This window comes from Zootermopsis nevadensis, unplaced genomic scaffold (genome assembly GCF_977971745.1).
Source record: "Zootermopsis nevadensis isolate Lab colony 2312 unplaced genomic scaffold, Znev_1.0 Znev_ptg000010l, whole genome shotgun sequence".
Taxonomy (NCBI): domain Eukaryota; kingdom Metazoa; phylum Arthropoda; class Insecta; order Blattodea; family Termopsidae; genus Zootermopsis; species Zootermopsis nevadensis.
Window position 1 is genome coordinate 1,783,119 of NW_028259142.1, and position 22,768 is coordinate 1,805,886.

At 36.6% G+C, this 22,768-nt stretch overlaps 3 protein-coding genes across 3 annotated transcripts; 2 read left to right on the forward strand and 1 right to left on the reverse strand.

Annotated features, from left to right (window-relative positions):
• Positions 1-652: 652 nt before the first annotated feature.
• Positions 653-10,368, forward strand: pea (ATP-dependent RNA helicase pea). The gene is made up of 20 exons (XM_022078342.2): positions 653-923; positions 1,198-1,283; positions 1,543-1,799; positions 2,076-2,601; positions 2,733-2,894; positions 3,323-3,438; positions 3,671-3,812; positions 4,024-4,230; positions 4,413-4,536; positions 4,820-5,001; positions 5,576-5,823; positions 6,262-6,380; positions 6,631-6,855; positions 6,994-7,175; positions 7,750-7,890; positions 8,035-8,328; positions 8,422-8,543; positions 8,745-8,948; positions 9,498-9,677; positions 9,999-10,368. The coding sequence occupies exons 1-20, from the start codon at positions 830-832 to the stop codon at positions 10,219-10,221; spliced, it is 3,834 nt and encodes a 1,277-aa protein (XP_021934034.1). The 5' UTR covers positions 653-829; the 3' UTR covers positions 10,222-10,368.
• On the reverse strand, positions 8,740-13,336 carry rswl (tRNA methyltransferase roswell). Its single transcript, XM_022078346.2, has one exon. It carries the CDS (start codon positions 13,120-13,122, stop codon positions 11,860-11,862), a length of 1,263 nt encoding a protein of 420 aa, XP_021934038.1. The 5' UTR covers positions 13,123-13,336; the 3' UTR covers positions 8,740-11,859.
• A 71-nt stretch (positions 13,337-13,407) lies between these two features.
• Positions 13,408-22,283, forward strand: Ilk (integrin linked kinase). The gene is made up of 9 exons (XM_087346187.1): positions 13,408-13,883; positions 15,026-15,191; positions 15,823-16,015; positions 16,175-16,255; positions 16,722-16,917; positions 17,027-17,270; positions 17,553-17,652; positions 18,105-18,235; positions 18,846-22,283. Exons 1-9 carry the CDS (start codon positions 13,795-13,797, stop codon positions 18,990-18,992), a joined length of 1,347 nt encoding a protein of 448 aa, XP_087202313.1. The 5' UTR covers positions 13,408-13,794; the 3' UTR covers positions 18,993-22,283.
• The last annotated feature ends 485 nt before the right edge of the window (positions 22,284-22,768 follow it).

Sequence of the window (22,768 nt, forward strand, 5' to 3'; positions counted from 1 at the left end):
CTGATACATTTGATGCAGCTGTGTAATTTCACCAGTGTGCATGAAAAAAGTGTCTATTGGGTATTGGTATGGAAGGTCGGAGGTAGCGGAAACAATCAACCGCTATCTCTTAGCGTTTAAATAGTACTATAAAATAGAAACGTGCATTTGCATGTCATCTGTCGGTAGTAGTTTGATGTACGAAGTAAGAGTCAATTTGAGTTCATGTGTGCACCATTTAATATTGATCCGCCATCACGTAGTAATTGTTCGAGAAGTGAATTCTCCTGCCATCTGTTGGCAATACTTGGATGTGCGTGTCCATGTGTGTGCGTTCGCCCACCATCTAGCGGTTATTTTATTTCTACAGTTTTGAGGAGTGATGGTGTTAGCCATCTGTTGGCTACAGCTGTATCCGCCATCTATTGACGTTTTGTAATTCTATAAGTTCGAGGAGTGCATTTCCCTACCATCTACTGGCTGTAATTGGAATTACCATATTGCATACAATGGAGTGCATTCGTGCTCCATCTATTAGCGATTTGTAGGTCTATATATTGAAAGGTGGAGTTCTGTTCCATTTGTTGGTCGCAGTTTGGAGTACGAAGCTGTAGGTAATTTTCTTCACGCATTCTCCATCTTTTAGCTATAAGTGGTTCTATAAATTCCAAAGTTCCATTTCCTTGCCTTCCGTTGACGGCAGGTTGGTAGGACTATATACTGTGGTAGGAAGTTTTAGTATTTTTATGTTGGTTTTATGTGTAGTTTAAGATGGTGGCTGTTTATAAATGTAGTGTAATTTATTAATTTGGAAACGTTTTATGTGTCTGATTCACTTTTTGTAGGGGACATGGATGAAGTTGAGAAACTCGAACATTTGTCATTGGTGTCCAAAATTTGTACTGAACTTGAAAATCATTTAGGATTAAATGACAAAGATTTAGGTATGTTATGGATATGTTTGTTATATTATTTGTAATGGGTCCAATGTTCCTTCAGTAATATTTATTGAAATTTATGGATGTATTTTGGCAGTAAAAATAAAGTGATATGTGTTCTATTGGTGTTCTCTGTTAGGCTGCACATCGAAGCATTTTAAATTAGATGTCCTTGGACATTCCAATTGTAAAGTGTTTCATAGTAATATGAAGTGAATAATTGTATTTTGTGATTCCTGTTCATATATCATCGTTATGTTCCTTTGTTTCATAATTACAGCTGAATTTATAATTGACCTTGCAGAGAAGAATGACACCTTAGATACCTTCAAAAAGGTTCTTACAGAAAATGGAGCTGAATTTTCAGTAAGTAAGGTTCAGACCTTTGTGCACCATGTAAACTGTTAATAAATGCCCCTTGTGTGCTGTGTTTTAGTTTCTCAAACATGGTAGGTGACATTTAATTTAATACATTCAGCTGTGTTAGGTGTAACAAAGAACTTGTTTAGGCCAGTGTATAATGCTTTTTAACATTGAAATTTTTTAGGTTTGCTACCAAAGAGAACTAAACAATCATGACTCTTTTGTGTTTCTGTCTGTCATACATTTGATCCCTTCCTTGCAGGATTCATTTATTGCAAACTTGCTACGTATCATTCAACACATGAAACCTAAGCATCAAAGAGAATCATCTCCTCAGCCACACAATGAGAAAGACAGGCTTGCAGAAAAGTTTCCTGGTCTGGCAATACCAAATGATCCAAAGTTTCAGTCACATGATGCTCAGAAAAAAAAGAAAGAGAAGAAGAAATCATCTGCAGAAGATGATATTGTAAATGTTGCAATGGCAGAACTAGAAGCTTTGGCACCATCACAGATCAGGTATGTGTTTTTTGTGTGATATGTCATAGTATCAGGGTGATCATAAATTTACGCTGAATATGCACTGTTTTGCTAGCTCATTATTGATAACATTTGTAGCTTTTATTCTTACACTTTTTACCATTGTGAAGTTATGTTGGTTTCTAGTGTGGTAGATAAAGTATTGTATGACCATAATATCTAAAGAAGTGAAAGTTTATTGTGGCTTCACGTATTTACCACGGAAAAGTAATCTGCATCAAATGTTGATTTGTGTTTTGTTTTTGTTTAATACAGTTCTTCTAAAGTAAAGCAGGAGCCATGTTCTTCCAGTTCAAGTGAATGTGAAAACTCTGTTCCTCATGATTCAGAGAACACGATGAGAAAAAGTCCTGTTAGAGAAAAGAGACGTCAAAGAAGCCACAGTCATGACAGGGAAGGCAATTCTGGGGTGAAAAGAGAGAAAAGAAGCCGCAGCCGAGAGAAACGGAGGAAAAGCAGGAGTAGGAGCCGAGATAAAGCAAGAGACAGGAGGAGGAGTAGGAGTAGAGATCATGATAGAGATGGCGAGAGAAGAAGCAGAAGTCGGGAAAGAAATAGAGACAGAAGTAGGAGGAATAGGAGCAGAAACAGAGAGAGGGACAGAAGTCAGGAGAGAAGGAACATAAGCAACAGTAAGAATAGGAGAGGAAGGCCAAGAGATCGTAGCTCAAGTCCCAGTGATGATAGAAGAAAGCACCGTTCAAGAAGTCGTGAAAGGGGTAAGAAGACTGGTGATGGAGCCGGAGAGCAGCTGGTGGCCACTGAACCAGAGATTGGGAAGGTGACTCATTTATATGAAGCTACTATTGTGTAAATATTGGCTACTGCGTGAATTAGATGCAGATCTAAACAAATATTTTTCTCTCATGAAATGCTCTTTTTTGACTAATCAGTTCTGTTTAATTATTACAGATATACGCAGGGAAGGTTGCAAATATTGTGCCCTTTGGCTGTTTTGTGCAGCTAGAAGGTCTTAGACGGCGCTGGGAGGGTTTAGTTCACATTTCGCAATTGCGACGAGAGGGACGTGTTACGAATGTTTCAGATGTTGTTGCTCGTGGACACAAAGTCAAGGTACTTTACTGTTTTTATTTTTAAGGTTGATAGCACTGATATTCTCTTTTGTTTGTAATAATGCAATTGGATCTGTGTATATGAACATTCTCTGTTTTCAGGTGACACCTGTATGTTTTATTAAATTGGTTTAATGGAATTGAAATTTATAAGTTATTTGTCAGAGCACTGTCATTTCTCTATCATAGTCCTTTAAAACCAAAATACATCTAAATAATGTATAAAAAATTCAGTCTGTACCTCAAAGACGGACCCACATTTTTCCGAAATGTTGGTAGCTACCTACACAGCACAGAAGAACATTGTCTTTTTCTGTTCCCTCAGCATTTCATGTCTTTTATGCCCCATTTTCATAAAGTTATTTGATGGACATTTGCAAGGGCATGGAAGGTTGCAACTGTTGTGTGACTGATTTTTAATTTTCTTAGGTGAAAGTTTTATCATTCACGGGTCAAAAGGTGTCTCTTTCAATGAAAGACGTAAACCAAGACACAGGCGAAGACTTAAATCCTACAAGCAACAACTTATTACTAGGAAAAGACAGGTTTGTAGTACCACATTTATATTGTATTTTAAATAAAATGTGTCGTCTGTCCTGATAGCCAGAACTGATGCTGGTTGACTGTTGCTATGCATTATCTTGATACACTCGTTACCACAACAGTGGTTTGATATATATTGTGTTGCTCAGATGGCAAGATTCATAGTCTGAACACAGAAAATTGCATTAAATTAGAACACAACCATCAAAAAGAAACGAACATTTCTTAATACAGGGATGAAGAACAGGCTCATCGCAATCCAGATCGACCGACGTCCCTGCTAGATCTACGGGGTTCATTGGCCGAGGAAGACGAGACCCACAGTCGCAAGCGTGTCCACCGTATCTCTTCTCCAGAAAAGTGGGAAATAAAACAGGTATGCCGTGGTAGTTTCTGAGAGTGCGCAATCGGACAGAGTCAGGCGCTCCTCCCATCACGTTGGTCTGACCCGTATATTATCGACTTAAATATAATTACATATTTTTTAAAAAATGAATATGTCTGGCTGATATACACAGATTTTGTGTTTGAGGTTTACTTTTCACGACATGAAAATTCACGAGTGCATGATTTATCGTTTTATGCAGATGCTTTCGGCAGCTTGTATCGACAAGTCAGAATTGCCAGACTTCGATGATGAAACTGGTTTGCTGCCAAAGGAAGAGGATGAGGAAGAAGATATAGAGATTGAAATGGTGGAGGATGAACCTCCATTTCTGCAAGGTCATGGTCGTATGTTACATGATCTTAGTCCAGTAAGAATTGTCAAAAACCCTGATGGCTCTTTGGCACAGGTAAGGACCACCATAACCACTATTTATTAAGATTTGTTCTAATGTTATCCTTCTCTCTGTGTGGGATTTTTACTCACAGGTTTTTTACTAGAATTTTGTATGTGTTTCGTATGTCCTACTTATCCCATGTGGGAGACGTGAGAACAGCAAATAAATATTTCGTGTGTTTAACTGTGTGTTAGGCAGCAATGATGCAGAATGCTTTGGCAAAGGAACGCAGAGAACTGAAGATGCTTCAGCGCGAACAAGAAATGGATTCTATTCCTACTGGACTCAATAAGAACTGGATTGATCCGTTACCTGAAGGTGGGAGTCTTTGAATTTTCTCGTGTTATATACACTTTTAAAGCCCTAAAGGCTTTCCCTGCATTTTAAATTTCACACTTGTGGTGATATTGGATAATATTTATCTGGCTGTCTGTTATTATATTTTGGAATTGCTTTGCAAAATTGTTTCGGAAAGTAAGCTGTGACAAATATAAACTTGAGTCCATTTTTTGGTTTTATATAATTTATTCAGGACACACAACTACCAGAAAACAACGTATAAGTATTTTATCGACTGGTGTGTTTTAATGTTCGTATTTAGCTGATGGCAGAACTTTGGCTGCTAATATGCGTGGCATTGGACTGACCAACCAGGATCTTCCAGAATGGAAAAAGCACGTTATTGGTGGAAAGAAAAGCTCGTTTGGTCGGAAAACAGACATGACACTTCTAGAACAGCGTCAAAGCTTACCTATATACAAACTGAAAGATGAGCTTACCAAGGTAAATACATCACCAGTACTGTAGAACATGCTTTTCAATGCCTTGAATTGTGTGGCTGAGAGATACTTTTCTTTATACGCTGTATTTCTTATTATCTAAGCTAATGCAGATTGTCCCGAACTCGGAGCACTTGCCATGTTACCTGACAGTCTTAGGATAGGGTTCTGGTTTTCTGTGCCAGAGTCTCAGATGGAAAACCAGCCACACCTAGTTGTACTAAGTTCCCATCGTGGTAGAAGGTTGTCTTTATCTCTTCGTTTGAATAATTTCTTCCTTCACCATTAGCTGTCAAGGCTGCTATAAAGAACATAGGTAGAAACACAATTGGATGGGTGAAAGAGAAAGGCAAATTTGGTTTACCGATTCTTCTATAAATGATAACACACTTTCGTAAGCCTTCAATAAATTCTGAAGGACAGTAATAATTGAACGGGAAGCAGTGTTATCTGCACGCAGGTAATCAAGAGTATACTGTATGATGATGGAAAGCTTGACTTGCAATTCATATTACTGAGAAGTGAATTGATTTTCCTGATATATCATGGTAATTCATGCCGCATATTTCTTCCAACAGGCTGTGACAGATAATCAGATCCTTATTGTAATTGGTGAAACAGGATCAGGAAAAACAACCCAAATCACGCAATATCTGGCAGAAGCAGGTTTCACAAGTCGTGGTAAGATTGGATGCACGCAGCCGAGAAGGGTTGCTGCAATGTCAGTAGCGAAACGTGTGGCTGAAGAATTTGGTTGTAGACTTGGACAGGAAGTCGGTTATACGATCCGTTTCGAAGATTGTACAAGTCCAGAAACTGTCATCAAGTATGTGTGTACCGCTATCGTACTTTGAGTTTAATATTAATGCTGAATGAGATGAAAGAAAATACATTTTAGCAGAATATGTATTTTTTTAAAAAATGTATTAGATTAATTAACTACTTACGTTTTGAAATCATGTGGGGGTTGCAGCTGTCCTCAGGAAATTAAGTACTGATGAAGGTTAGTAAGGCAAAGTTGTCCCTGTACTGCTGAGGTCTTGAAATGTTGGATTTCTTTCTTGCTACTATGTGAATTGCGTGCGATCTTGTTCCACTGGATATGTGTAGAAAGCACACCACATTTTTGTAGGTGGTGATACTGAGCAGTGGTGTGCATGTGTAGGTCTGGAATAGCAGTGAGTTATACCCTGTTCTGTTTCTATTGTGAACTTTCTTGGGGTGGATACAATTTTTTTTTAAAAAAACTTATGCTTTTTTTAAGGTACATGACAGATGGTATGTTACTGCGTGAATGCCTAGTAGACCTTGACTTGAAGTATTATTCAGTTATAATGTTGGATGAAGCTCATGAACGGACCATACATACAGACGTTCTATTTGGTAAGTGTTCATTACAGAATGTGACATTTATCACAGGCACATTCAATGTTTTTGTTCATTTACTGCCAAAGTTTCAGTCCTTGCTTCAAGACGCCATTGCTAAACAAGGATGAATGTAGTTTCATTGGGAAAACGCTGTTTTGGATAAATATTGATAACTGGTAATATTATTGGCATTACATGTTCATGCTATTGTATTAAATCTTATATTTTTTGCTACCATCACTGATTTATTTTGCGTTATTTTTAGGTCTCTTAAAACAAGCAGTGAGAAAGCGACCCGAACTTAAGCTCATTGTGACGTCAGCAACGTTAGATGCAGTAAAATTCTCGCAATATTTCTTTGAGGCTCCGATTTTTACAATCCCAGGACGTACATTCCCAGTTGAAGTTCTCTACACCAAGGAACCTGAGACAGATTATCTTGATGCATCACTTATTACAGTCATGCAGATTCATCTGCGAGAACCTCCAGGTATGTTAGCTCATGCTGACAGTGGCGGTGGAAACAGTACACGGTGTTAAACACATGTAGGCTGCGTTAAGTATAATAAATCTTACACTGAGCCGTTGTTCTTACCATACTTTTTTCACATGAACACTTTGTATGCAGGTGACATTCTGTTGTTTCTGACGGGTCAAGAGGAAATTGACACGGCATGTGAAATTCTGTATGAGCGGATGAAATCATTAGGACCAGATGTTCCTGAACTCATTATTCTGCCCGTGTATTCAGCTCTTCCCAGTGAAATGCAGACTCGAATTTTTGAGCCAGCTCCGCCAGGTTCACGGAAAGTATGTTTGTTTTGTTTCTTTATGTGAAATTTCTATTCCAGCAGATTGAAAAAAAATTTCAATTTTTTCTTTCTTTGAAAATCTCTGTTTATTTATCATGAAGGAACTTCAGATTAAAATTTAACATATGTATTTCCAAAATTGAGGTTTTATGTTTATTGGAGTACCTCAGTTTAGCTTGTCGCTCATAAGTTAAATGATATTGCGAAATATGGCTTTGACTTTGAATAGTTGCTTAAAGAATGATTTAAATGATGACATTAAGTGATTCCAGGTTTTTTTTAAACTCCCATGTAGTTTTCTTCTGTCCCGTGTTTTGTGTACAGTTATCATTCAGCACACAACTGAGGTATCACAGTTGTGTTGCCTTTGTGTGATGAGAGCAGATCTCTGATGTCCAGTATTTTATTTGTACATAGTTGTGAGTTCCACCAAAGTACAGTCGTAGATTTGAAAACTTAATGAGGTCATAGTGATGCTATAAAATTGCAAGACAAGAATTGTTGCCATAAAATGTATCCCCCTTCTTTCCTTTCGTAACGTGTGGAAATTTTAAAAAATATTTATTTTTCAGGTTGTGATTGCAACAAATATTGCAGAAACGTCTCTCACTATTGATGGCATATACTATGTGGTGGATCCAGGTTTCGTAAAGCAGAAAGTTTACAATTCAAAAACTGGCATGGATTCTCTTGTTGTTACGCCTATTTCACAGGTATAATCATTGAATATCTGTCATTGTAAACTAACATTGTTAGTAAAATTATATTCCCATTTGAAGGTTACATGTTTTTCAGATGTATTCATTTGTAATTTTGCATACTTCATTATACTCAACTAAGTGCCTTTTTCCTCACAGGCACAAGCAAAGCAGCGTGCAGGCCGTGCAGGACGAACGGGACCAGGCAAGTGCTACCGTCTTTACACGGAACGTGCTTACAGAGACGAGATGCTGCCCACACCAGTACCTGAAATTCAGCGTACCAATCTGGCCACCACTGTTCTTCAGCTTAAGACAATGGGCATTAATGATCTGCTCCATTTTGATTTTATGGATGCTCCACCTGTGGAGAGTCTTATCATGGCACTGGAACAACTGCATTCTCTGAGTGCCCTCGACAATGAAGGTCTTTTGACAAGGCTTGGACGGAGGGTACGTAAGAGATACATCTGAATAATGGATTATAAGATGCAGTACACATGTTAGTAGATTTGGAAGTATGAAATTATAATTTAAAATTTGCAGATGGCTGAGTTTCCGTTGGAGCCCAACTTATCCAAGATGCTCATCATGTCCGTACATCTCAATTGTTCAGATGAAGTCCTGACGATTGTTTCCATGCTGTCTGTACAAAATGTTTTTTACAGGTAATGAAGCCCAATAACATTAAAGTTAATTTCAATTTGTTTAATACATTATTTACATATTATTAATATTAATCGAGGACTTTTGAGAAAACAAATATATACTCTGTGTTATTAATTTTATTTGCCGTGGTGTCAGTTTGCTCGTTGTTTTGGTGAAATTTTGTATTATTCTGACACGTGTCAATTCTGAACATGCTACAGGCCAAAGGACAAACAAGCTCTAGCTGATCAGAAGAAGGCAAAGTTCAATCAACCAGAAGGGGATCATCTCACTTTACTTTCTGTGTACAATTCATGGAAGAACAACAAGTTTTCAAACGCGTGGTGCTACGAGAATTTTGTCCAGATACGGACGCTGAAACGTGCCCAGGATGTAAGAAAACAATTACTTGGAATTATGGACAGGTAAGCACAAGTATTTCTTTCACCTTTATACACCCTTTCTTCTTTACCTGCACATCCAACATCTGCACGTCTCCGGTAATCTGTCGTGTCAATACCTAAAGTGTTTTATACAAAATATTTTCTAATATAGAAAATGTCTTTTTATATTTTTTCTTTGCATTTATAATATAGTTCTACACAGAGACTTTAGGAATCACATAAAGTAGAAACATCATACAAAGAGGAAGAGAGGAGAATAATAATAAACATTACAGTCCTTCAGCGTCTTCCATCTTCAAGGTTTATACTTGATCCGTTCATATCTTCAGAATCCTTTCTTAGTCTTATTTATGTAGAAGTGTGTGTTCAAAAGTGTTTTACATATTTTTCTGTTCTACTGTTCAACATTTATCGTCTTCATTTCTCTGTTATCCCATCTACGCCAGAGACTGTCACTGTGTTTAGAATCGGATGTTCAGTTCCTCCCAGAAAACTGTGAGAGGTTCCAAACAAAAGACAAATTCTGAGAAGTGCTACACGTATTGTCATTGCAACAAAATATTTTTTTAGGCACAAGCTTGATGTTGTGTCAGCTGGTAAGAATACTGTGAGGGTCCAGAAGACTGTGTGTTCAGGCTTCTTCCGGAACGCAGCTAAGAAAGATCCTCAGGAAGGTTACAGGACTCTCGTAGACAGTCAAGTGGTCTATATTCATCCTTCCAGTGCCCTGTTCAACCGTCAGCCTGAGTGGTGAGGATGCAACAATTTTTATTCTTATTTCCATATTTATGGAAATCTGGGTTTGTTCCGCAGTTGTAGTTATCATAAGAGCAAACTTCAAATTAAATTCTTGAATGTGCACACACTTCACATTTCTAGATTCACATGTCATGTCTCTGTCCCTGTTCTTATGGTCTCATTTTCTTTGCAGTCAATACGTAGTGTGGATTATATGGACACATTTGCTCATTTTCATTGTCACTGTGACATCCATGTAGTGTCTTACTTCATTAAGCACAGGGACAACTTTACGTTTTCTGACTGATTTTACAAAATATTCTTCTATCACAGGGTAATTTACCACGAACTGGTTCAGACTACAAAGGAATACATGCGAGAAGTGACCACCATTGATCCAAAGTGGCTAGTGGAATTTGCCCCAGCCTTCTTTAAATTCTCAGATCCAACAAAGCTTAGTAAATTTAAGAAGAATCAACGTCTCGAACCACTGTACAACAAGTACGAGGAGCCAAACGCGTGGAGAATATCACGAGTTCGCAGGCGAAGGAATTAGTGTCTCAAAGAATATAATTTTTTTTTGGGCTTTATGCTGTTTAAAGTGTTGACTGACGAGTACAAACTAATTTGTACCCAGTATCAAAATCACAGTGACAAATTGTGATCCAGAAAACTGATTATAATAAACATAAGTTATTATAGACATTTTCTTGTTTGAATGTTCATTTATATCAGTGAAATGAAGCAAATTCCTAGGAGACCATTAAAAAGTTATCACATTAATCAAATACAAGGGTAACTTGATAAACATTTTTCTTCCACCCCTGCCACTGTATGCCCTTGCTTTTTGCATCTCTCAGTATTTTAGATGTCTTTATTAGGTACCTGTTTACTTTGAATAAAATATCATCTGCAGTGTTTCCTTGCCATGTATTCCTCTGTACATGAGACACGCATATATTTATTTATTCTGGATGTTCATCCACATTACAAATGTGCTTGCTATATCAAAGAAACACATTTGTTCTCATTTCCTGTTAAGTTACAGGGGAATCGTGACAGGTCAGTAAAGTGATGGGCTATGATCTGGTTAGGAGGCATGGCCACTGGAATTTTTCTCTCCACCCCCATAACCAAAATGTCCTTGGCTCCACCCAGTTTTCTGTCTTCAGTATCAACAACCCATTCAACACTTATTTTTCGTGATAAGTTTTATTGTTTTCCTCAAAATATAAATTGTAAGTGCTCCATCACATTGCACTGAAATTTGCAAAAGATGTGACACTCCGAGGTTCAGAAATATGTGATGGGTCTTTCTATAAAACATGTAAAGCCTTTTATATTCCACTGTGTTTTTAAAATAAAGTTGGAATAAATCTTATATTTTTAAGACAGTAATGTAAATACAACTTGTTAAATAATTTTGTAATATATTTTGTGTCACTTGTATCTTAGTAGCAGTTATTGTAAAAAAAAAATATTTATCTTCTTTCCATTAACAGTTAGTCTTTTACTGCATAAAACGATTTCTAATCTGTATGTGATGGCAAAAATTAAACTATTTTTAGTCCATTTGTAAAGAATTAGAATTTTTGTATTCCTCAGAAGACATTCCATTATCTCATTGTGTGTCATTGGAAGAGTCGTAACAAATGTCTGATAGAACAGCATTACTGTCAGAAGCAATTACTGAAAACTGGGGGACTTGAATTTTGTTAGATGTACAGCCAACAACATTTCAATGTAAATTAAGTACTGTGACAAATATTTGGAGAAGACTTTATATAACGGATAATAAACACACTTTTCTTTATCAAGTTTCACAAATAACTTGATTGCCACTGTTCACAGACTATAGACCTCACCTGCTCATTGGTAAGAGGGCAAATATATTTGTTCTTACAAAATTAAAATGTGTTACAGAGATCAAGTTTGCAGTATCACAAAATTAGTACATCATTTACATACATTTACAAATCCACGACACAGATGATGAAAGAGGCTTTTAACAATTTTTTAAAGTTCCAATTGCCAGGAAAAACATTCAGTAACTGAAAAATGATAGAAAATATTACTGAAACATACTAAATTGCAAATACTTTGAGAACATGCCCATGTGAAATTGGTAATCACCTCTGCTCTAAAATCAAATTCATCTCACTTCTTTCCCCTGCACAAAGAGGTGGGAGAAATATCAGCGGTGTTTTTGTTTGTTTCTGAAGGAGTAGTGCAATTCTTGGTCTGACTTCCCTATCTTCGTCAAAGGTGTTTCTTGTTTGTCACTAGCTACGATCTTCCTCCTAGGGACATGTTGTAGTGCTTTATCCCAACTACCACTTGCTCGAATGTCCAGCAAAATACAAATCACCTGATTCAGCGTCAAAGATTTAGAACCACCACTTCCCCAAGTTAAATACCTATCCAATGGTAATTTTGCCATCTTCAGCCCTTCTCGTTTAGCTTTTGCAAGAGACAAGGGTTCATTATTTTTTTTGTCAACCATCGCTCCAATTATATAGACGGCATCATGGTCAAATTCTCTCAATTCTTCTCGGCAGTGTGGAGTAAGGTACACGATATTTTCTTTTGGGAAAAGGTCTAGGTAACTTTTCTCTGTAATATTCACTGGGAAGTCACAATCATAAAGAGTGGGGATAAACTTCACTAGATGTTTAATTGTATTACTTTCACGACTGGCATTGCATAAGTAGAGGTCAAATGGATTATCATGAGCACGGTTGTCTGAAAACATAAATGTTATTTGTTTGCCACAGTTCTGTGCTTCATGTGATGTCATATGAGAATCATAACTACAGTCTACCACAATCTTTTGACTGAACTGCATTGCCTGTATAAGTTTATTATTATAGAAATGATTAATCGTAGTATCATAAAAACGTAGAAATATTGTATTATGACCAAGTGCATATGTGAGGTGGGTATTTTCAAGAAATGTATTTCCCACAGAGTCTCTCATTTGTTTCTGTTCATCCTTCTTCTTTTTCCTGTTCTCTTGTTTCTTTTCAATTCCAAAGAGATATGCCAAATATTTTCGTCTTTGTGATCTAGTCTCCATACTAATAAGTTCCTTCCATTGGCAAAGTTTTACATTCTGCGGTATCCTAAGTCCACTCTGTCGCAGCACTTCAACTTCCAAAAACAGTATTTTTAACTTTCTTTCAAGGACAGGATCATTGTTGGTGATGCTTATGAAGTCAACATCTTCAGTACTATCTTGTTCAGTAGAGTTATCACCAACATTCTGGGACATCTGCTGCACATCAATTCCATGACTTTCTCTCTTCTGAACCAAACTTCCTGTTGGAGAGGCCACAATTCTCTTGTGGTCCAGTTTCTCCATATTATTTGTACATGCATTAAAGGATGCAATACTTCCTAAATACGTCTTCAGGGGTAACCTAAAGCAGAGTTTCAATGGTTTAAGTAAATATCTCATTTTGTTACTTTTTAGGTTGTTTTATTATGAATGTCTCTTTAATCACTCAAGACGTTTGCCAGAAAGCAAAATATAAAACATGGCAATTTTATCACTAGTTTTATAGAACTCCTGTTAATTTAAAAAATAACGTGTAACACCACTTAAATACTCGTTTTAATTTACTGCCTCACGCATCTTATCATTCAACTATTAACACAAATTACCAACATGCACCATACACAGAAACGTGATCCGAGAATACATGCCTATGTTGGTAATGCGTGACACAGATGATTAATTTACTTGGCGAACTCTGCAATTCACAAACGATTGTGTTTTTTAATCTATGGTGAGAAAAGTTATTGTGGTGTTGATGGCAGTAAGTGTTCAGTGTGAAGTTAGAAATGCTTATGTCGTTATTCTTGCACGGAAGTTTAGTTTTATTTACACTTTGGTAATATTTGCTACTGTTTTCAAAGTATTTGAAATTTGTACCTATTTTTATATTACGTGTAATGGATTGTGGGAGCATTTAAACTCGATCACTAAAGTGAATTAAAAGTGTGTGTACAGCTATTTTCAAATAAGTCACAACTCTACGAATCTGTTTTAAAACTATCTCGTGAATAGACTGTCTCAGGGGTGAATAATTAGCATTTTGCTTAAGAACGATAGGTCGGAATAAGAACCATGGAGGATATATTTCATTGGTGCAGAGAAGGAAATGCAATGCAAGTCAGAGTGTGGCTTGATGATACGGAACATGATATGAATCAAGGGTGAGTAGTAAACTACGTGATACAGCGCACACCAACATATGAATTTTAAAATGACCTATTTTTAATTTCAATTGGCGTGTTTGTCGCTGTTAATGGCTATAAATGTGCTCACAATATATGAGCCACGCCCATTTTTAGATCGTGGAGAAACTTGCTCCGATGACGTAAGTTGGCCTCTCTAGCCCACATGATTCTTGGGCTAGAGGGAATCAACAGATGTTATTTCCAAATATGGTAATGTTTATTTTTTATATCCTTTTCCCAATTTTCACTACCTGGTGCTTTGATATGGTGGCATGTATTTCGTCACATATACAAGTGTAAAATATATGACTCAAGTGTCACTCCATTTAATTTAATTATTTAATTATGAGAGTGCTACATATTGCCAACATTTGTGTACAAAATATTTGTTTATGATGAAAAACCCTGAAATATTGAGTTTGATTGTTTATTTTGAGGGATCAGATTTTTGTAATTTTGAGGACATGTGCTGTTTTTAGTGTTTTGTAAACAACGTAGCTAACTCCATGGAGTCATGGATAAGCTGATAGTTGTGCTAGTAAAGACTACCCTACCAAGGCTTCTCTGCCATGGACACAAAATCCCACCTTTGGTCCCTATGCTGAGACTACTCAAAACACTGATGTATCCAGCAACACTAATTGTTGCCACAGATGTGATGAGTGAATGATTACACCCACTGTTCTGCTATTCAGCCAACACTCAGATAAGGCCATTGGGCTCTGAATACCAACAGTATGTATATATTGAATGAACAGGTGTTTTGCTTATCACATCAATCTGTGATGTGGGAGGCAGAGACAATCTTCTAAGTTTGAAACTTGTCCTGTAGGGGCACAGCTGTTTGCTCAAGAAAACTTTATTGCAGCATTAATCAAATTTATTTTATATTTGTAATTCCTGACACATACCTCATACTTCTTTAAATCTAGATTTCTCTTCATTACAACCTGCACAAGTTTTCTGTAAACTTAGGAACCAATATATGTGTGTGTGTGTGTGGATGTTCCAGTCTCTTAAAAATCATTTTTAATTAAAATTAGTACAGTAGATATTGTGCAACAAGTTTGTTATTGTAATAATAAATAATCATTCAGATTCAGTTAATTTTTTATCAGAGATGATCATGGATTCAGCCCTCTGCACTGGTCATCCAAAGAAGGTCATATAAAGATAGTTGACCTGTTAATGCTACGTGGGGCTCGAGTCAATGCTACCAACCGTGGGGATGATACACCATTGCATCTTGCTGCAGCACATGGTCATCGGGACATTGTGCACATGGTAAGTTAGAAATGGTATTGCAGGCAATGGATATTTTGTGAAAAATACAGGGATCAGTAGACACAGTGAACAGTCAATGCATGTTGTAGACAAAATCTGGCGTAGTCTTGTTTTGTGGGATAAAGTTGAGTAATTTCAGAATGAATAGTTTTAAAGCTGTACTCTTTAAGTTTATATACAACATTTAACAGAGAATTTATTATATTTTTTAATTGTGTTATTTTATATGTACCAGTGACTGACATAGTTGCAGCGTGCTTTCCAAAAGTAAATTATGTTTTACTACAAAAATGTATTGCCCTTCAAGTTTTAATATGTTGTCTTTCTGTCTGTATATGATTTGACACAAGTACACTCAACCTTGAAATCATTTAAGGAACCCTTTCTGTAGTGGAATGTATTCTAGATGTTGGTTGATTAATGCTGGTCCACCAGTGTGAATCTTTTGTAATCAGGAACTGCCGGAAGTCCAGTGGTCGTACATCAGGCGTGTAAAACAAGTGTGGATATGCCTCAACTCCATTTTCATGGCTTAAATCTTGCTGTGGATAGTGATTAATAAGGAATCATGTTTACTGTATAAGTAAGTATGGATCAACTTGTCATTTATTGCACAATTTTTGTCTTGAAGCTCCTTCGTAACCGAGCTGATGTGAACTTCACTAATGAACATGGCAACACACCCCTTCATTATGCTTGCTTCTGGGGATATCAAGCAGTAGCAGAAGATTTAGTGACTCACGGTGCCTTAGTCTCTCTTGCCAACAAAGATGGTGACACGCCACTAGATAAGGCGCGCGGCACTCTCGCAAAACGGCTTCATGGTAAGTAGCTTTACCATTAGACGTGTGTATTTGTCATTTCTTCAATACTGAGAGTGGTTGTTCATACTTGCCACTCAGTTTAGTAGCTCCTGTTTTGTATAATGTATGTAATATTAAATTATTATCTTTGTTCTCTGTATTATTCAACTTCTTATCTAGAACTGGCAGTGGAGACTGGTCAAGATCTGAAGAAGATAACCTTTAAAGATCAAAGCTGGTTGGGATTAAAGACCAGAAGCCGTAAGTTTAATGTTTTACTCCTTTAACTTAAGTTTTTCCGTCTCCTTTTACTGTAATCACTAGTTACATTAAAACCACGTAAGATTGTTGATGATAGTTGGCAGTGTTATTAATGTTTGGTGAAAATGAATTTGGAATTGAATTTGTACCATATTAATCGCCGGACAGATTTGCAGCGAAAGTCATTTAGAGAGTCTCTCTGTCCACTGTAATGAATACTGCACATGAAGCTGAAATTGAATCACTACTCATTGGAATTTTTCCAATGCTCACACTTTGATGCTCCCATTCTATTTACAGCGCATCATTTGAATACACAGTAAATGTGGAGTAACCATAGAAATAAAAATATTAAGTGTGTATGTTTGTGGTGGTAATATAAAGGCATTCGTGTGATTCTCTTACGTTATAAATGCACAGTTACTATAAGGGGCTTGCTAAGCATAATTCAAGTTTTGTTTAACAGGTGATGCAACACTTTCTCGCCACAAAGGCATAGACTTCACAGATTTGCAACTTCATACTAAGATAGCAACATCTCCATCAGGAGATTCGTGGCGTGGCCGCTGGCAAAAGAATGACATTGTGGCAAAGATATTGGCAGTGCGAGACTGCACGTCGCGGGTTTCTCGAGATTTCAACGAAGAATTTCCAAAGCTCAGGTTAGTTTTTTTTGTTTTATTTTTTCTTTCACTGGTTTCTGATGCGATTTAGAACATGTGTCCAGAGATCAACACCTTGAGAACACAAATCGAAATTGCGTTGTTTTAGGATTTTCTCACATCCGAATGTCTTGCCAGTGGTGGGTTGCTGCAACTCACCACCGAATCTAGTTGTTATCAACCAGTATATGGCATGGGGGTCTCTGTACACCCTGTTACATGAGGGGACTGGTGTGGTTGTAGATACTGCGCAGGCTCTGCGATTTGCTTTGGATGTTGCCCGTGGCATGGCTTTCCTGCACAGCCTGGAGCGCATCATCCCCCAGTACCATCTCAGCAGTCGGCATGTCATGGTGAGAACTACGGACCTGCTTTAAAAAGCAAAATTAATTTAACAAAATTCAACTAAACTCTTCTTTTAGTCCTTAGGCAGTATTCACGGCCTTTATAGTATTGTTGACGTCCTTGTCCAGACAAGAGATTTTTCTTTTCAAGAGTTCCTTGAACGTTTGGCTGTTCAGAGTTGGAAATGAGTTTTCTTCATTACATATCATCAGATACATTGAAGCAAAAAGAAATCCATATTTATGTTAGTTGATTTATGTTTATGGTATATTAATCTATTTTTATCGCAGATTGATGAAGATCTGACGGCTAGAATTAATATGGCAGATGCGAAGTTTTCATTTCAAGAGAAGGGCCGAGTTTATTATCCAGCATGGATGTCTCCGGAAGGTAAAGAGAAGATATCAAAAATTGTATTATATGGATACAGTTTTGTTATTAAAAATGCATTATTTATGTGTACTGTAATGATGAAAATTTAATGGTAAGATTTATGTTCTTATATTACCATCAATCTGCATGGACGCCTTTGTCATACAGGCAAGTTGAAGCAGTCTTGGTTGGTCGGTTGCTACCCAATGTCCCAAGGTATGGTCTCTGAAGACCACTCCTAGTCTGCGTCAAACCTAGACTATAAAATCTAGTTTTGAGGTGGGAGTACGCATAGCACAGTTTCAGTTGGTCCCAGTGATGGGGTGATTACAAAAATTATGGTCAGCACAGGGGGGCCCATAGTTTAATACGGAGCCTGGGCCAGTGTGGAGGACTCGTGTACCTTATTTTCACAATATATTTTATCTTATGCACAAAAAGGCATGCTTGGTAGTACTTTGTTTCTGTAGCCCTACAGAAGAAGCCAAGTGACCGCAACTGGGAAGCGTGTGACATGTGGAGTTTTGCCATACTGCTGTGGGAACTTGCAACGCGAGAGGTGCCATTTGCCGATTTATCACCGATGGAAGTTGGCATGAAGGTATATACATAAAATATTTCAGTAATCACGTGCAGTCTGATTTGGAAATTACTGGGCAAGGACGCCATATAAGAATTGCATTCTAAACTACTCTTTTTGATATGCATTAAACAAAGAAATATTATGAATTACATATTATCAACATTTCAGAAGAACATGTTGCCTTCATATTTAGGGTCACTGGAATGTATGTTCTGGTAATATACATTCCTCTGAAAAATTGGTAACTACCTACTAGATTGCACATTGTCACGAAACAGCAGAATAATACTGTAAGAACGTCGGATCTCGAATGGTTGACAGAATATATTTTTCATTTCTTGTTATGACTACAGAAAAGTAATGGTACTTGTTTTTAATTTTGGAAATTATAATGAAGCACTCATTGTCACTTATTGGTCAGTTGATTGTAGAAGTTGAGATACGTCTGAGTAGCTCCGAGTTTCAGTGCGTCCGAGATGCATAATAACTACGAACTACAATATTTAATGTTGAATTTACAGAAAGTAGTATTAAAATGGGTCTTTGGGAGGACATGGAATGGATTCATCTGGCAGAGGGTAGGGATTAGTGTTTTTGTGTTTATCAGAAGTAATTGTGTTATTTAAAGGTTGCACTGGAAGGTCTGCGAATAACCATCCCTCCTGGAATCTCTCCACATCTCGCCAAGCTCATTCGAATCTGCATGAACGAGGACCCTGGCAAGAGACCGACTTTTGATATGGTTATTCCGATTCTTGACAAGATGAAGCGATGAATCAAGTCTTACCAACTGTTTGCATTTAACCATCTAGCTCAGTTATGCTGAAAATCTTGCAGTAATGTTCATTGAGTTACTGGCTTCCAAAATATTGTTACTAACTTCCATTAGATTGTAATTAATTTATCTTGTGCCATTTTAAATGCCATATGCCGTAATGTGAGGTAATCAGTGATTTTTTTTCCCGCCAGCCTTTGTCTTTATATTCTAATGCCTAACATATTATACAAAGAAAAGCTTAAAATATTCTAAACATTTGCTAGTAGATCTAATGAAAGTAAATATATTTTTAGGAATTACTTTTACACTACAGAGAGAATAATAACTGCATGTTACTGTTTGTACAATGTGTGTTGTCCTCTAAACGTTGTGCCTAACTACTTTTTTTTTTATAGAGATTATATATTATTATATAATATTGTTCATCTATATAAAACAGTTTCGCATTGTGATGTGTTAACGACTACTTTTGAAGTTGAACTAATGGCCCAGAAGATTGCACTTGAATGTACCTAAAGTGTTTTTACTTCTTCTCTCGTAACAGTCCGAAGCAGAGGTTTGTCACACTTTGTCTCATAGTCAGAAGTTTAATTTGTTTTTTTTGATCACAAACTTTTAAAATATTATAACATCTCTGTTATAATGTGACGCAGAAATCGGATGTGGAATTTTAAAACAATCATCATAGGTTTTAAAGAATCGCTTTGTGTACTTTTATGTTTTCTGTAAACAGTTTACTTCGGCATGTAAGTAAATGTAGCAGAGATTTTTATATGGGGTAGTTGGTTTCAGTGCTGAAGGGTAAAACCTTGTATGGGGTTGGAATAACATAAGTTAAAGACTAAATGCAGGAACATTAATGGAAATTTCACTACATTTTAATTTTGAACTTTGGATTGTATCAGAATTTAGAGATGTGGCAACCTTGTGTGATAACTTGAACTTGCCAGCAACATTTGCAGTGTGGAGCTCTTTGATGACGGAGATCTGTGTTTTCTGGGATAGTTTGGTCAGAATAATGTCTAGGCAAGGGACTAGTCATCTGGGGTTTGACTTTGGCCGGACAGGATATTCTCTTCTCCGCAGCGTAGAGACCGGCTCTGGGGCTTTCCCAGTCTCCCACCCATTGGATAATGGGGCTCTTTCCTCGCATTTAAAGTGGCGAGGGCATGTTGCTCGATCTGTTGCTGAGGTTAAGCTTAAGAATATGTGGAGCTGTACCTCCACTCCTGCAAACATCTGCTTAGTGTGGTACTTCAGCACCAGGGAAAACTTTACTCTTTATTATAGGAATAATTAAAAGAGATGGTACATTAAGTGTTACTATTTACTGAAATATGCCTCATGGTTTTATCATGAACTAATTTCTTTGCATCAGATCTTGATGAGTTAAGTACGAAAGTGCATAAGATGAAACATAAAACATTTTTTTTGGACCATCAAATGTAAAAAATTTATCTGGAACAAGGATCCGTCCCAGGTCTCTATGATATTGAAACATTAAATATGCCTCTAAAGAATTCAGTACCACGACTACTGAATTTAAGAGCTGGACCACTGGATATATGTGGAAAGGCTAGTTACTGAATCTCATATTGGTCTGTAGTATTTTCTGAATCTTATAGAAATAACTGTTGCTCTAATAGTACTACTTGGTTTATTTAAGATGTTTTCATTGGATTAAGATTTTGTATTTATATTGCTGTGTTGTTTTTTTTGTTTGTTCTTTGTATATCATCATGAATTCTGTAAACATTTTTATTGTTCAAGCACAATTGACGGTGTTGTCTAACACACGGAAGGAATCGTAGTTTGCGTGTGGTTTTTCTCTGGTTCTTTTCCCCCATTATGATATAAGATAACATTAATATCCCATAATTGCATGACTGAGGTTTTGAGGTTATTGTTCATTCTACACATTAACATTATTTTTTGTGCAAACTCGGCAAATTGTTTGATTTCTTCGATGATCAGCTTGGTCTAGCTTCATTGTTCTGCTAGAGCATATTTTGGGAGTCACTGATATAAAGCATGAAGGTAGGTAAACGTCTGCTGATTGTGTGAGACTGTGGACAGTCTACGTACATTTCAGCTAGCCATGCATTGCCCCAGAATTAAAGTCCAGCCAACATTCCCATAATATGAGGGTTTGTGTGCTGTATTCTTTAAAACAAAGAATGTAACGCATGGAATACACACACATTTATTCTTAATTTGGCAATAAAAAATGAGGGTGTGTGAATTATGCTTGAAATATGATAGAAATTACAGCATCATTATTGTAACCTTTGCAATGAGTTTCTCTGGCCGTGCAGTGTCAGGTTGTTCTCTCACACCCCTGATGTGAATGACTCACGTTTCATGGCTACCAACCCATGCCTGAATTTACATGACTTTATGACTAATCACAATAACATTTATTTTATGGCTTGAATCGGAGTGTTTTCTGTACTGTTGAAGATGAATTTTAAATTTTATCAGTTTTATGTATTAGTGTTTTACGAGTATTATCATCACTTTATATATTTTTATTTGTATTGTCCCATCTGCATGGGGCATTCAAACTAATGCTTTATTATTGACGTAAATATTTATACATACGAATTTGTTGCCATATTTTTGAATAGATATAGTGAGAGTATGTTCTGAGGTGAAAATCTGGTTCAGGTTCGCTTAAATTTTAGAGGTTATACAGAACCTGTAAGTATCACTGCCAAAGTAGTGTCGCAAATATTAAACCATTCTTTTCGAAACTATTACAACTCTGTAATATTTTGTCCTATAATTGTGGCTTCTATTATATTTACTTTAGTATTATTAAATTATTTTAGTCAGAAATAGGAATTTATATCCATTTTTTATTGTCGTGTACAACAGCGAAGCACAGTTTAATACATTATTTAGCACATTAGAAATTGAGTAAATTATAAGAGAATGCTTTAAAACAAATGACATCCGTGTATGTTACTTGTAAATTATAACTTTGGTGTTAACCTTTGTTATCATTTTATATGAATGTAACTGATTTTTACTACTGTGACTGAAATATTCGAATGTTGTATTTATGAGATGTAACGGCCTTTATCAGTCACATATTACAACATATTTACAACCTAACTTGTTTATTGCAGTGGCATACTGCTGAAGCATTAAACCCCAATTTAAAGCTGGCGGGCAGCCATTTGTTATGGGGGTTTTAAATCTCTTATTTCCATAGGATGAAGGTTAAATATAAATAACTCATCTTGTAAGAAGGATGTATCAAAATAAATTACTCTTAATGAGTCTCTTACCTTCAGTGCATCTGCTTGTGCCTTTATTCATGCATTTAACATCTCTGCTTGAAGTAATTTCCTCAGAGTCCTTATTCTAAGTGAGATTCTGAAGGAAATACTTTGTTTGGGGAACATGTTAAATTTACGTGGACCCTAACCAGGGGAGTGTTATATTATGAATGCATCCCAATGGTTTTAAAAGTAGAATGGCTGACGGTTTTGGAGGAAAGGGAAAGTCTGTTTCCATTTTGAGAAGAAAAAGGTTATTGGAATGTATGAACCTGTTTTGCAATAGCAGATCGAAAGAGTATTATCTTTAATAAATAGCCATGGGATTTCCATAAATTTCACTTATTTAAGAGTGGACAAATGTTGCCTGAAATCTTGAAAACTTTGAGTACCCCTGTAACAGTTGACCTACAGAAGAAAATCAATACTTAGGTACTGGAGACATATAGTTTCTCAAGTCGCCACTAGATGGCAGTAATATAGATAAAT